General features: G+C 44.5%; 1 protein-coding gene across 6 annotated transcripts in view; it reads right to left on the bottom strand.

The window, feature by feature from the left end:
* Window positions 1–6,727: 6,727 nt before the first annotated feature.
* LOC133416163 (pleckstrin homology-like domain family B member 1) overlaps window positions 6,728–14,200 on the bottom strand; it is a 37,114-nt gene continuing 29,641 nt past the window's right edge. For all 6 annotated transcript variants that reach the window (XM_061702871.1, XM_061702873.1, XM_061702876.1 and 3 more), the window contains 4 exons: window positions 13,933–14,079; window positions 12,869–13,088; window positions 8,993–9,078; window positions 6,728–7,530 (listed from right to left, as the gene is read on the bottom strand). In XM_061702871.1, coding sequence (XP_061558855.1) covers window positions 7,390–7,530; window positions 8,993–9,078; window positions 12,869–13,088; window positions 13,933–14,079 — 594 coding nt within the window. In that variant the 3' untranslated portion in view covers window positions 6,728–7,389. The remainder of the gene's footprint in view (window positions 7,531–8,992; window positions 9,079–12,868; window positions 13,089–13,932; window positions 14,080–14,200) is intronic.

The following is a 14,200-nucleotide window of genomic DNA, read 5'->3' as shown; positions in this document are numbered from 1 at the left end:
AATGTTTTGGACATTTCTTAAATAACGTCATAAACAAAGCGTCTCAAAGTCAAATCCGCAGTGTCCATGTTCATCTCCAGTCGAGTTCTGATTAATTAGAGACGAGCAGCTCAAGTGTTACATCCGGTATGCGGTAGCTACAACGAACGAAGTGAGATTTGTAGAGACCTGACGCAATCGAGATAAATGCGTTTGTAACGGAGACGAGATTTAGATGGGTAGTCGGTCTAAGTCTCCCAGGACGGCTCTGCCAGTCGACATTAATTGGTCCACTGAGAGATTGCTGTCACCTTGAGAGAAAACTAAGGTGCCGTTCATAAGAGCACTTAAAAAACAGTTGGCACTAAGCGTATGACAGGTGTATCATATTGTGGGTTATACCAGGATGCAAAAGCAACATTTTCTTTTTTTTTTGCTGATATAGTTCAGCCACCTGCTAAACAATGCATTGATTGTGGTTTAGGCCCAAGATAAAGTTGTCAGACACAAGCCGCATTGGTTGTGTAAAGACGGCAGGAGAAGTCAGAAGAGTGGATGCCGCGTGCCGAGTGCGCGTACGGCACGTTAGTGAGGGTTACGCCGTGGTTTCATCATCAGCGCTCTCACAATTGATTGTCCTCAACTTTTGCCACTCTTTGAACACACCATGAAAACACAACACCGTTGCAACATGTCTATTTTGTTTTTGTTTTTTATTCCGGGGGTGTCGAGCTGACACATTTGTATTACAATTTTCATTTCTAATTGTAAAATGTTAAACATACGGTACAATCGAAGACAATGTCTTTAATGGAATGGCGTTTTAATATACATTTTTAAAAAAGAAAAGCTTGGAACAAAAATGAAAGAAAGCTTTTTCATGCAATATGTATATTGAGTTTTTTATAGAGATCTCAAAACATTTTGTTTCTGCAATCTTCCAATAACCCTAACGTGAATAATTATGGTTCAGATTGTCTTTTTTTGTATATATAGACTCCTTAAAAGAGAAGAAACTTCCCCGAGGCTCACCTTTATTTGCCACATCGTTACACTGGCATAGCATGTGAAACTAACTGCACCACAAAGTTACTCGTATCTCAGGAAAAAAGCAACAATGAATTGAAGACCATATTGCGCAACAACGCTTCTACTAGTCACTGTTTGACGGAGCCAACATAACTGCCGTGAAAAAGGTCAAACGAGAAAGCGCGTTCTGGCCGAAGAGTTTTGCACCGTTCTCAATTTGAAAACTTGCTGCACGCAACGTGGGGAAAAAAAGTCCCAGCGGGTCTCTCGCTGTCTCTTGTAACACTCAATGAATCCCCAGAAACTTCACGTCTGTCACTTTTGAATTTGACACACACAATATTCACTCATCACATACACTTCGTGCACACGACACAACACGTAATAGTAGTACAATCGTGGCACAGGTTTGCATTATCAGCCCCCGCCCCCTATTTTATCCGCTAAAATACTAGTTGCACATCTACTGTATATTGAAGACAAATGTAAGCATCCTATAAATAAACAACAAAGTCATTAGACCTGCAACAGAAACACTGGAGAAAGAGGAACATGTCCCAAATTGTGGAAAATACCGTACCTTCCTTTTGTTGTCCTGTCAGTACAATAGAATAGAAGGATTCTTTTAGATTTATGGGTCCCCTAAAAAGTACAGGACTATTACATAGGATATACAAAGTGAGTACTCTCCTCACAGTATTTTATGATCTATTTTTAAGGGACGACGCTGAATAAATGACACTTTGCTACAATGTAAAGTAGTCCGTGTAGAGCTTTTATGACACTGTAGAATGACTGTGCCCTCACAATACCTCAACACACAGCCATTAATGTCGAAACCACAGGCAACAAAAGTGAGTACACCCCGAAGTGAAAATGTACAGGCTTTTGGGGTGAAGCGGCGTGTCACTAAATGAGCTGCTGAGTATACGTTGACGGTGTCATGCATTGGGTGGGAGTCATTGTCAGTGTGTCAAAGATTACCAAGTTTTGCTCCCATTCTTCCCCCCCCCCCCCCCCCCCCCCCCCTTTAAGGGTACACTTAAGGACAGCGCTGGGTTTCCTTATCACCCTGTCCAGATTTCTTGTGTCATCAGCTGAGATGCTACGGCTCCAGCAGGCCACTCCCTGGGAAATCGAGTCGTATCATGTCGTCAGGCGGGACCATCATGTCGGAAACACCCTGACCTGATGTAACCGGTGGTGTTTGACGGAGGGACGTACACGAGGATATGGTTACGGTTGAACTCTGTCTTATCTCAAAGATGAAATCAGCACAAAAACAGAAACTCTCCTGTCAAATGTGGCCATGTGTGTACCCCGTACACAGATTAAGACACTGGAATGTCCTAGGGTACCTCACGATAACGAGAAAGAAAACAAACAACAGCTTACGTCGCTCATGGAGAACATCAGTAAAAGGGGAGAAGTAAAGGCAGAGACCCGCCTCCTGTGAAATAGGGGCACACGCTGCAATTACTGGACGCTGTGTTAGACAGATTTTGTGTAAAACACATTTATAACATCTTAACTGACCCTCTTAGAATGAGCAGCTGTGTGTGTTTTATGAAGGACTCGACTTAAATTAAGAATTGACTAGTTCTGCTATTAAAATGTGTGCATACGGTGGATGTAAAAAGTCTACACACCCCTGTTCAAATGTATGCTTTTGTCATATAAAAGAAATGAGACCCAGATTAATCAGTTCAAAATCTTTTTCCATCATGTTCCTATAACCTATAATCCTTATAACCTGTACAACGCAATTGGAAACAAATATATTTTCAAGAGAGGAAGTAAAAAAAAAAAATACACCAGAGATAACGTGGTTGCACAAGTGTGCACAACCTCTTAACTGTAATGTGGCTGCGTTCAGAATGAACCAATCGCCTGTTAAACGGAAGTCGGCACACTCCCGCCACCATTTGAATGTGTTTAATGATCCGCAAATAAAGTTCAGATGCTTAAGATGGTTTTTCTGACATTTTAGCCACATTCGACAGCACGGGCCACGCATGGTAAACAGAGCGCTTCCGCAGCATCAAAGGCAGAGGCAGCAGGAACAACTTTGTGTGTGTGTGTGTATTTGTGTGTGTGTGCGGGGGGGCGCACTTCCAACAAAGAAAGCGAAAATGCCCAAAAATTAAATACACATGATAGATGATGAACCTATGAATGCTTTAATCCATTAACAAATTGCACTATAATTATGCCACCGCATAATACGCAACATTGTCGGGTGCAATAAATAAGAAAAGACCAATCCAGACCAATCCATCCTTTCTCAGTTCCGCTGATCCTGTCCAGGGCTCACTGGAGCCTATCCCAGCCGACTTCAGGCGAAAGGCGGCCTACGCCCTGAACTGATCGCCAGTCAGTCGCAGGGCACCGAGAGACACGTCCATTCGCACACACGTTCACACCGTCGCTGAGTGGGAAACGAACCCATGCCGCCCGCGCCGAAGTCAGGCGAGTGGAAAACATATGTGATAAAAGGAGTCAAGGGGTACAGCAAAGCCAGGCCAAAGAGTTGGGCGCCCCCCCTGATCAGAGGGGTCTCATTGTTATCAGTCAGGAGAACGGTAGAAAATAATATCCAAGGCTTTAAATACGCCACGGATCACAGTGAAGACAGTCATCATCGGGTGGAGAAAATGTGGTACGACCGTGACATTACCACGAACTGGACTTCCCTCAAAAACAAAAGAAAAAAGACAAGAAAACCAGTGAGGGAGGCTGCCGAGAGGCCGAAATCAACATCCGAGGAGCTGCGGGGATGTTGGCGAGTACAACAATCTCCCCTCATCTTCATGCAGTATGTCTGGGCTAAGGGCTGGGCTGACGAAATGGAACCCTTATTTTCATAGAAAAACATCCAAGCCCGGCTACATTCTGCAAAAGCGCACTTGAAATCCCCTAGACGCATGAAAGAGAATGGGTTGTGGTCCCATGAAACAAAGGTTGAACTGTTTGGCTGTAATTTCAAAAGGTGTGTTTGATGCAAACCTACGCTACTTATCACCAAGAGAACTTCCGTGTGGCGACAGTGACGCATCGTTGGTGGCGGCGTCATGCTTTGGGGCTGTTTTTCTTTAGCTGGAACTGGGGCCTTAGTTGTTAGCACAAAACTTTCAGCAAAAATGTCAGGTCAGGAAAAGCCTGCTAAAACAACGTAACGTAATGGGGGTAAATTAGAGGCACGTTGTGTGCTGCGTCCTATTTCACATGAGTTTGAAGGCGATTGCTTCATTTTGAACAGAGCCACATCTCAGTCATAAGAGGGAGGGCACACTTGTGCAACCGCAGTCTCAATTGTTGATTTTTTTTGACTTCAATTGAAATGATAGGTTATAGGTCACATTAATGAATTCGTTTTTAACATGATTTAACTTAGTCCCTTTTTTTGTGTCACAAAAAATGGCAAGTAAACTGGGTGGGTGTGTAGACCTTTTATACTCACTGTATGGACCTTGCATAGAGTTGATTCTGTTTGTTAACTGAGAGATTACTTAGCGTCACAACTTGCTGCAACTTGATAGATGGATGGACGGACGGATGGATGGATGGTAAATCACCAACCTCCAGCTGTACTAGGAAAGACATTTTATTGAATTGCTTTCCCCCAAAATGGATGAAGCAAATACCAGAAGCTCTATTTCCAATACTGGTTTCAAGACGTTCTTCACTTTTATATCTACGAGTGAGTGAAATGAAAAAGTAATGGCATTGAGATGTTTTGGTTGGCCTCATTAGGTCAGTGGTGCACGGTGTGTGTTACTTGCCCTCTGGATAAAATAACATTGTTGTTGCCATGAAATCCAAAAACAGGTCTCTTGTATTGTGATTTAATGATTTGTGTATTCCATTTTGAATTAATGACATTTATTTAGCTTCGCCTTCAAACGGGGAGAGAGGGTAACGGTATTTGGTGAAAGATGCTTTCATCTGGTGTGTGTGTGTTGGGGGGGGGGGGGCACGTCTGGGGCAAGGCAGGAAATATTCCTCTTTAATGACCCAAATGAGCCTAATCTCATGTTGTGATGTAGAACTTTATTATGTTACAAATGTCTGAGCTGTAATACCATGAAGGATGTTGGAGAGGAAATCTTTTGACAGCTGATGATGATGATGATGATGATGATAGCTCCATTTCGTCAGATTTTCTTTTATTATTATTTTTTTTTTTTTTTAGTAAAATGTTATTCTCTTTTACGTGTCAGTAGTGACAACGTTCTGTTAAGACTGATTACCAAATTGAGTTCCAAACTGTGCTGTACTGAAATTCAATGAGACACATCCTGCACCACTTGAGCTGAGGTGGTGGAGGACGACACTTTGCTCAAGGGCACCTCGACAGCCAGCAAGCAGACTCAAATCTCTCCAACAACTTGTTGCCATTTAATCATCAATGTGTTGTGTCGTTTTATGTAAAAATACACTGAGCAGACACTTTATAAGGTACTACACTCGCACGTTCTAATACAAAAGTTATTGAAGTAGAAACCTGTGCCCCCCCAAATATAAAAATGTTCAGTTTTGATCGTGTGTGAAGGATCAAGCCTTTACACCATGTGGGTAAACTCGAGGCGTGTACACGTGCCAGATTTGGCCTGCCACATCATTTTATGTGCCCCGCTCAATAAAGCGTAATAAACTTGCAAAATTGATTTTGGCAGAAAATCAACACCAAAGTTGCAAATATTCTTTTCCCCATCATTTATTTTCACCAAATCCCTTTTTATCATAAACTGGACACCGCTGCAAAGTGCGGCCACAATCACAAACACATGATGGACACGATAAAGCTCTCATTAGATTACGTAGGCGTAGCAAATGTTGTGGCCGGTGCGTGTATTTCACCAGCTATAAGCCCGGGTGTCAGTCCTACTTATCAACCGGCTAATAAGCTCACACGTCCCTCTTAAAGATCTGTTTGTTATTCCGCTGGCTGCAGCGTGAGGCTCAAAGATGTGCGAAACCTCTCCCAAGGTCAAAGGAAAGCCGAGTGATGTGGAAATGGCCTGCGGAGCTCCACACAGAGAAATACAGGGTGTTCGGAAAGTCACTCGCTTATGGGTACATAGGAAAGAAATCGCAAATATATATATATATATATATATATATACACAGTTTTATCCTGGTTTGGTGACCATTCACTGAACTGAGGGGAGATTCATTTAAATGAATAAATCCTCAGCAACTGTTTTCACTTCAAACTCGGGAAAACTTAACATTCCACGTGTGGAACGCAATTAGCACCTGTCAGATGTGCGTCTGTGATTTCTGGCTCTCACGTCGCTTCAGATATTGCAGGGCTATGAGTTCATTGTAGACACCTTATGATATGCAACTTTCACTGATTTGCACGAGAACCCCCCAAAAAAAACTACACCAGGGAATAGTAGCATGTTTTTTTTCCGAAAGAAAGGATGGAAAAGACATTTTGTATTGATATTTCACTCAGATGACTTGCTATTGAATCATGCGTTAGGTTTATTGAAGTTTCTCTTGTTTTTAAGCATTACCAGTGAATTATTAGTGAACCTTTCACTTCAATTGGATTCACAAGGTCAGCGAACCAGTGAACGAATGAAATAACCTCATTGTTTTGATGCAAAGAAATAAAGAACTTGCAATGAATGGAGATTTACGCTGTGCGTGTGTTTGTTTATTTAAATGGGAACACATGCAGCTCATTAGATGACTTGAGGTTATTATTAGTAACGTGATCAACAACCAGTTTGTGACTATTGTGAAACACAAATGGAGATACTTTTGCTTGCAACAAAACACCATTTAGCAGACAAAAGAGAAGCACCATCAGTTTTTATTTCTTTACATATGTAGATTTACAATTACGTTATAAGATTTTTTTGAAATGTAGTCTGGATCACATATTTGTGTAGCATGCAGACATATTATATTGCAATCATTTGATGTCTGCCTGAGGTCAAAGCTGCAATATAAAGATGAAACAAACAAACCGATTATTTGGCAGCAAGTTGCAAATGAATGAGCAACATTCAAAAAATATTTACTGCCGTTCCTTTACTTGGTCGTGTTTAAAATTGGTTAAAAGTAACACGAGTGGAAATAGAGACATAAGAAAATAGAGCGACAACACTGTCATCAAAAGATGTTTTTTTATAAAACAACGCTGTAATTATCCCAAATGTCTTGACAAGAGCGAATGTGATGGATGGAGTGAAAGCGCGCCCCCGTGAATTCTTTCCGAGCACTTCTGTCAGGACTGAAAGCCCTCAGCGGCTCATCGGGCCTTGGCGTCGTCGGCGTCCTCCGTGACATCCATTTCACCTTCCGTCTTCGCTCCCGCGCTTGCTTTGACGCTCGGCGCCCCCCGTCATCCGTCCACGTGGTCCCTCAGCTCATGAATTGCGTGTAGCCCTCGGCGCCCGTTACTATGACATCCATCCAGATCCGCATGGCCTCCGGGGAAGGCGCCACCATGTAGTAAAGGCGGTCGTGAGTCTTCACACAGAAGGTCAGAGATGGGTCGGGGCTCTGAAGGATTTAATGGAGAGGGTGAGATTCTTTCTTTCTTCGTCTTTGAAGAAAGCAGCACGCACCTGTTGCATGTCTTTCCTCTGAGACATGCTCAACAAGAGCAACGGAAAATGTGAAAGCACAGGGTATCGTTTTGTCACGTCCCTTTTTTCAACGGAGGCTTTCTCTGCCGGCCTAAACATCGTCAGAAGCACTGACCTTCATTTACAACTTGAACTCGAATATTAGTGCCATGACATTTTACTGATATAGTTCCAACAGTCCTCTCGACTGCACTGCTTCCAGCGCGTGTAGGTTCACGTTAGATTTTGTTTTCGTCCGATCGAATTTCAGCCCCCGTGTTTCTGCCCAGAGCCTTTAGAGTCAGCAGTGCTGGCCGACGGAACCGGCGGCAGTGTTCCTTTAACCGATCGGATTTCCCGTTGGCCTGAGAGCCAGCGAGCCGGCCCGCAATAGCGTCAGCGCTTTCCGTCCTCCGATCGGTCGGCCGCAGCGGGCCGAGCTCGGCGAGCAAAGCACGTCTGTAGTGATCTTGACACAGTAATACGGCGAATAGTTTGTTTTGAATGTCATCTCATGTTGTTTGATAAATATTGATTCTAAACTGCTCCAGATGCGGTCCAGCAGTGGCATGCTGCTGGATTGCATTTTTTTTTTTTCAAATATAGTATCGATGGTTGATTGCGACGTGATAATGGCGGTATGAAGAAGAGGTGGATGAAGTTGCGTAAATCCCCACCTGAGGCCCGTTTTCAGATTTGTATTCGTGCCTGTCGTGCTGCTTGTTATGACGTTTTCCTCTTCTTGTGTCTCCTCTTTGCCATCAACCTGAGCGTGTTAAGTTTCCTCTTTGAGTTCGATCGTTTTGGAATTTTAATTTGGCCTGTGGTGTTTGTGCCCTTGAACCAGCTACAGTTTGTTTGTTTCGTCTTGCTTCCTGACTTTTCATTCATTTTCCAATTCAATCAAAGAGACTTGGATGTCTTTTTTGGTATCATTTTCCTCGGTCTGCGTCCACTTGCCTCTGCTTCAGTCAGCGCGACACGTTTACTTTTGTTTTCAATCAGCGCTTTGTAGGCTACCCGAGGTCCTACGTTTGCAAGTCAAGTGCATAATTTGCATTTAGAAGGGGAAAACGGAACTCAAGCCAACCTACTCTTAACCGAAAATAACAATATTGGTCCGTTATTAAGTACCAGGAGATCTTTCATTCGATTCATGTAATTCATATACAGTATTAATTGATCCTCACATAGACTATGGTAAAGAAAATGTCAAACTCTTTTGTTGGCCCTGAATGGATTGTGCAGGCGTCATGAAGTACAGATCCATTTGTGGATTTGTGTTGTTATATTTGAAAAGGTTTTGAAACAAAACCCGTTATAGTTTTGTTTGTTTTGTAAACATTCCTAGTTGGCATGAGTGAACGGTGCAGACTCGATAAAGAAGCGGCGGTCACCTTGGTAGCAATGCGGAGATGATCGTAATAAACCTCTTCAATGGCCTGGAAGTAAATCAGTCCTTTCAGCTTGGTCTCATGCTTGTCTGCGAAGGAGGAAAAAGAACTTTTATAGCTGATGCTTCAAGTCAACAACAAATGTTAAGTGTTGTTATTACACTATTGTCATGTCATTATACACGTGCGCATGCTCCATTGTGTAAAAGATAAAAGTTACACATGCAATATTGTGGGAGGATAGACAGGTAAGCAAATAGATATAGACAGAAAAGGAAGGGTACATTGATCAAAGTTTTTCCGAAGAGGTAATGAAAGTTAATTCCAAGTTTATTTCAAGCTTTGCCTGAAGTCCTAAACATCGCCTTCATCCGACTCGTTTCCCCTCATTCAAACACACCCCATTGTCAAACGCAAAGATGCTCCGAGGATGAAGCTTCTGAGGCTGCGAGATATTTTTGGGGCAACAATAAGAGTTTGGAGATTACACTACTGTTCAAATAAGCAAAAAAAAAAAAAAAAACATCCACCGACAATTAAAGGCAACCTTTTGAAATTGTGTTAACACCCCCCCCCCCCCCCCCGCTTTGCCTTTTTTTTTTTCGTGAGCCAAAAGTGCTTGGTAATGAGATAAATGTTTTTCAAACGCAAGTTTCATTTTATCAGTCACGAACAAGCCAGGAGCTAGCCTTCACCCAAGAAAAACACTTCTCAGGAAACCGTTGCATCTTATTTCATCACCATCATCATCAGCATCGTCTTCGTCAGGAGCGAGCTGGGTGAAAGGGCTCGACAAGTGAGCTCAGGCACGCAAGCAACACGGCCGCCCGTGATTTGCTTTTGGCCTCGATTGGAAAGCGACGCATCCCAACACATTGATGAATTGTTCCGATAACTTGCTGTTCTCATTTCAAATCCGGACGATATTTCGATGGCATCCGTTTAGACTCACAAGTGCGTGAAAAGTCCGCTGAGCGCGGCTTTAATTAGTGTCTGCTTCCAGATGAACAGACGCTGGTTGACATAGGAGAAACATAACAAGCTCCAGAACACCCTCGGTGTTGCTGTTGGCTCAAGAGCGTTGATCACGTATGGGACCAAAGTTTTGAACAGAAAGTTCAAAGTTTAGAAGGAAGAACACATTCCAACTTGATCCCTTTAATCTGAAGCTTTTTCTATAAATTCGTCTGGGAGTTTTTCAGATGAAAAGAATACACTTCTTTTCGTCCTTTATTGCGTTCAGTTGGGGAAGTGTGCGTCTATTTTAATTGAAACGATTCAATTTCACTTAATGGTCCAGAATTGGGCGGCACGGTGGACGACTGGTTAGAGCGTCCGCCTCACCGTTCTGAGGACCGGGGTTCAATCCTCGGCCCCGCCTGTGTGGAGGTTCCATGTTCTCCCCGTGCCTGCGTGGCACTCCGCTTTCCTCCCACATCCCAAAAACATGCATTAATTGGTCACTCTAAATTGCCCGTCGGTGTGAATGTGAGTGCGGATGGTTGTTTGTTTCTATGTGCCCTGCGATGGGCCGGCAACCGGTTCAGGGCGTACCCCGCCTCCTGCCCGATGACAGCTGGGATCGGCTCCGGCACGCCCGCGACCCGCGTGAGGAGAAGCGGCTCAAAGAATGGATGGGTCCAGAATTATTGTGGGTTTTTTTTACAACAAACAGTGCATCTTTGTTCACCTATGTATCTATGCCAGCCACGTATATACAGGTTGTGGCAGGCAGAACAATGAAACGCTTGTCCCACTAGATGGCAGAAGGTACATTGAACTTGTGTCTTCTTTTGCTTTGGGCTTGTCCCTTTAGGGGTCGCCACAGCGCGTCATCCTTCTCCATGTCAACCTATCTCCTGCATCCTCCTCTCCAACACCAACTGCCCTCACGACATCCATCAACCTTCTCTTTGGTCTTCCTCTAGCGCTCTTGCCTGGCAGCTCCGTCCTCATCATCCTTCTACCAATACACTCACTATTTCTCCTCTGGACGTGTCCAAACCATCCAAGTCATCCCTCTCTAACTTTGTCTCCAAAACATCGAACCTCGGCCGTCCCTCTGATGAGCTCATTTCTAATTTGATCCAACCCGGTCACAATAGCAAACCTCACCATCTTCATTTCCGCCACGTCCACCTCTGCTTCCTGTCGTCTCTTCAGTGCCGCTGTCTCTAATCCGTCCATCATGGCCGGCCTCACCGCTGTCTTAAAGAACTTTGCCCTCCATCCTAGCAGAGACTCTTCTGTCACACAACACACCTGACACCTTCCTCCACCCGCTCCGACCTGCTTGGACCCGTTCCTTCACTCCCTGACCACACTCCCCGTTGCTCTGGACGGTCGACCCCAAGTATTTCAAGTCCTCCACCCTTGCTATCTCTTCTCCCTGTTGCCTCACTCTTCCCCCAACCACCCCTCCCATTCGTGCACATATATTCTGTCTTACTTCGGCTAATCTCCATCCCTCTGCTTTCCAGTGCATGCCTCCATCTTTCTAACGGTTCCTCCACCTGCTCCCTGCTTTCACTGCAGATCCCAATGTCATCTGCAAACATCACGATCTGCGGGGATTCCAGTCTCACCTCATCTGTCAGCCTTGCCATCACCGCTGCAAACAAGAAGCGGCTCAGGGCCGATCCCTGATGCAGTCCCACCTCCACCTTAAATTCGTCTGCCACACCTACAGCACACCTCGCCGCTGTTCCGCCGCCCTCGTACATGTCCTGTATTCTTCTCTGCCACCTCCAGACTTCCGCATGCAGTACCACAGTTCCTCTCTGGCTACTCTGTACATAGGCTTTCTCTCGATCGACAAAGACACAATGTAGCTCCTTCTGACCTTCTCCTGTACTTTTCCATCAACATCCTCAAGGCAAATAATGCATCTGTGGCCCTCTTTCTAGGCATGAAACCATAGTGTTGCTCGCAAATACTCACCTCTGCCCTGAGTCGAGCCTCCACGACTCTTTCCCACAACTTCATCGTGTGGCTCGTCCACTTTATCCCTCTATAGTTCCCACAGCTCTGCACATCACCCTTGTTCTTAAAAAATGGGCACCAGCACACGTTTCCTCCATTCCTCAGGCATCTTCTCACGTGCTAGGATTCTATTGAACAAGCTGGTCAAACCCTCCACAGCCACCTCTCCGAGATGCTTCCATTCCTCCACAGGAATGTCATCAGGACCGACTGCCTTTCCATGTTTCCTCCTCTTTAGTGCCTTTCTAACTTCCCCCTTACTAATCATGGCCACTTCCTGGTCCACCACGCTTGCCTCTTCTACTCTCATTTTCCTCATTCATCAACTCCTCGAAGTATTCTTTCCATCTATACAGCACACTACTGGCACCAGTCAACCTATTTCCATCTCTATCCTTAATCATGAATTTATTTTCCCCAGATGAATCTTCCCCACGCTCCTATTAACCTCAACCATACTCTTATGAACATCTTCTACACTCTTGAACACCTTTTAAATCTTTAAACATACAGTAATGCACAGTAGTCCTGTACAGTGTACACTATGCACATTTTAGTCCTCGTAACATATGTGTTTTAATGATTTTGTTTTGTATTTTTTAATCGTTTCATTTTTTTCAGGCTGGGAAGACTTATTTGACCACAAAAAAATGACAGCATACACTAAAAATCCTGCGATATTGCAAACTATGCATGATATGAATATGAAAACAAATTTGCAATCCACCGAATCCCCAACAAGTGAACCGCGATAGGGAAGGGAACACTGTATGCTGCTTGTTTGGTGGTGTGAGATTTGTCCCAAATGTAAAAAATGTGCCTTGGCTCCATAAAGATGAGAAAAGACTGAATCCAATCCCATGTAAACTCATGTAGGATCTTCAGGACCATGCTTACCCACGTAGTAGCAGAAGTTCCTCTTAAGGCGGTCGAAAACGAACCAGCGTTTCTTCCATGATTTGATTTTGCCGCCCATCTTGACCAGATGACCCTTGCACATCTTCTCCGTGAGGATGACGAAGGGGCACGTGTCGATGCTGTGGCCCGACGACTCCACGTGCGCGCGCAAGTCAAACTCCTCCTTCAGGTTGGGCAGGTAACGCGTCATTGGACGGGCCTGCGTAGCCAAACAGGGGGCACCGCCAGGGTGGGAAAAGGGAGAATAAGACTCATCGAAGGGTTTATGGCAGACATTCGCAGCAGTGAACCGGGATAGCCGGCACGGTGGACGACTGGTTAGCACATCCGCCTTAGAGTTCTGGGGACCGGGGTTCAAATCCCGGCTCTGTCTGTGTTGATATTTGTGTATTTATTGTCTCGGCAGTAACTTCAATGTAAATAACACGACAACTCTCGGGGGAGTCCTTGACGCAGTGGATGAAACGCAACAAAATGATATCATACCTCCAACAATATATTTGCCGCTGTGAAATGAGAAGCATACATACGTGCAAATCTTTGCACATTTTGTATGTCGGTAAAGATTTGCAATATACTTGCGTTTCCATGACTAAGTCCTGCGTGTTGCTAAATAATCAGGACGATGTGGGAAATTACAAACACAGCGATAAACATTCAAATCAATATCACTATCACTGACAGTGTCAATCATAACTGAGCTTTTTGATCTTTTTCCCCCCCTTTGTAAAGGCAGAATTTCTTATCTTGCATTGCTCTCATCGGACTGTACATGTTACCCGAATGAAGGGGCTGCGAAATGAATGGTTCAAACCGATCAACGTGGCAACGCGCCCTGCGGCGTTTTGTTCAGCAACATCGTTCAAGTTACATCGGCTTTTTTGTTGATTCATATTTGGGATGAGAGTATTTGTTGTTGTTGTTCCGAGAATATTTGTTGTCCCTTGTTAGTCATTACAGAGAACCAGACCAATAAATGCAACTGGAGGATTCTATCTTTTTCAGCGCTCCCATCTTTCTTTGTTCTTTCTTTCTCCACTGACCTGAGAAAAGTGTTTCTCCCTCATCTTCACCTCCTCCTCCACCAGCCTCCTCCTGTGGGCCGTCTCGTCCAGGAGCCTCCTTTCGGCCTCCTCGCGCCTCTTCCGCTCCTCCTCCAGCAGATGCCGTCGAGTCTGCGCCTCCCTCTCCTGCGAGAGGGAGGCGGGAGAGGAGAACAGAAAACACGGGAGACCGGTGGAGAATAGGGTCACGCTCGGGAAAGATTGCAATACAACGTGAATGGGAATTGAAGTCCCGATCGCGGGACTT

The sequence above is a fragment of the Phycodurus eques genome, chromosome 17 (assembly GCF_024500275.1).
Source record: "Phycodurus eques isolate BA_2022a chromosome 17, UOR_Pequ_1.1, whole genome shotgun sequence".
NCBI lineage: Eukaryota > Metazoa > Chordata > Actinopteri > Syngnathiformes > Syngnathidae > Phycodurus > Phycodurus eques.
This window is presented reverse-complemented; position numbering and strand designations above follow the sequence as displayed.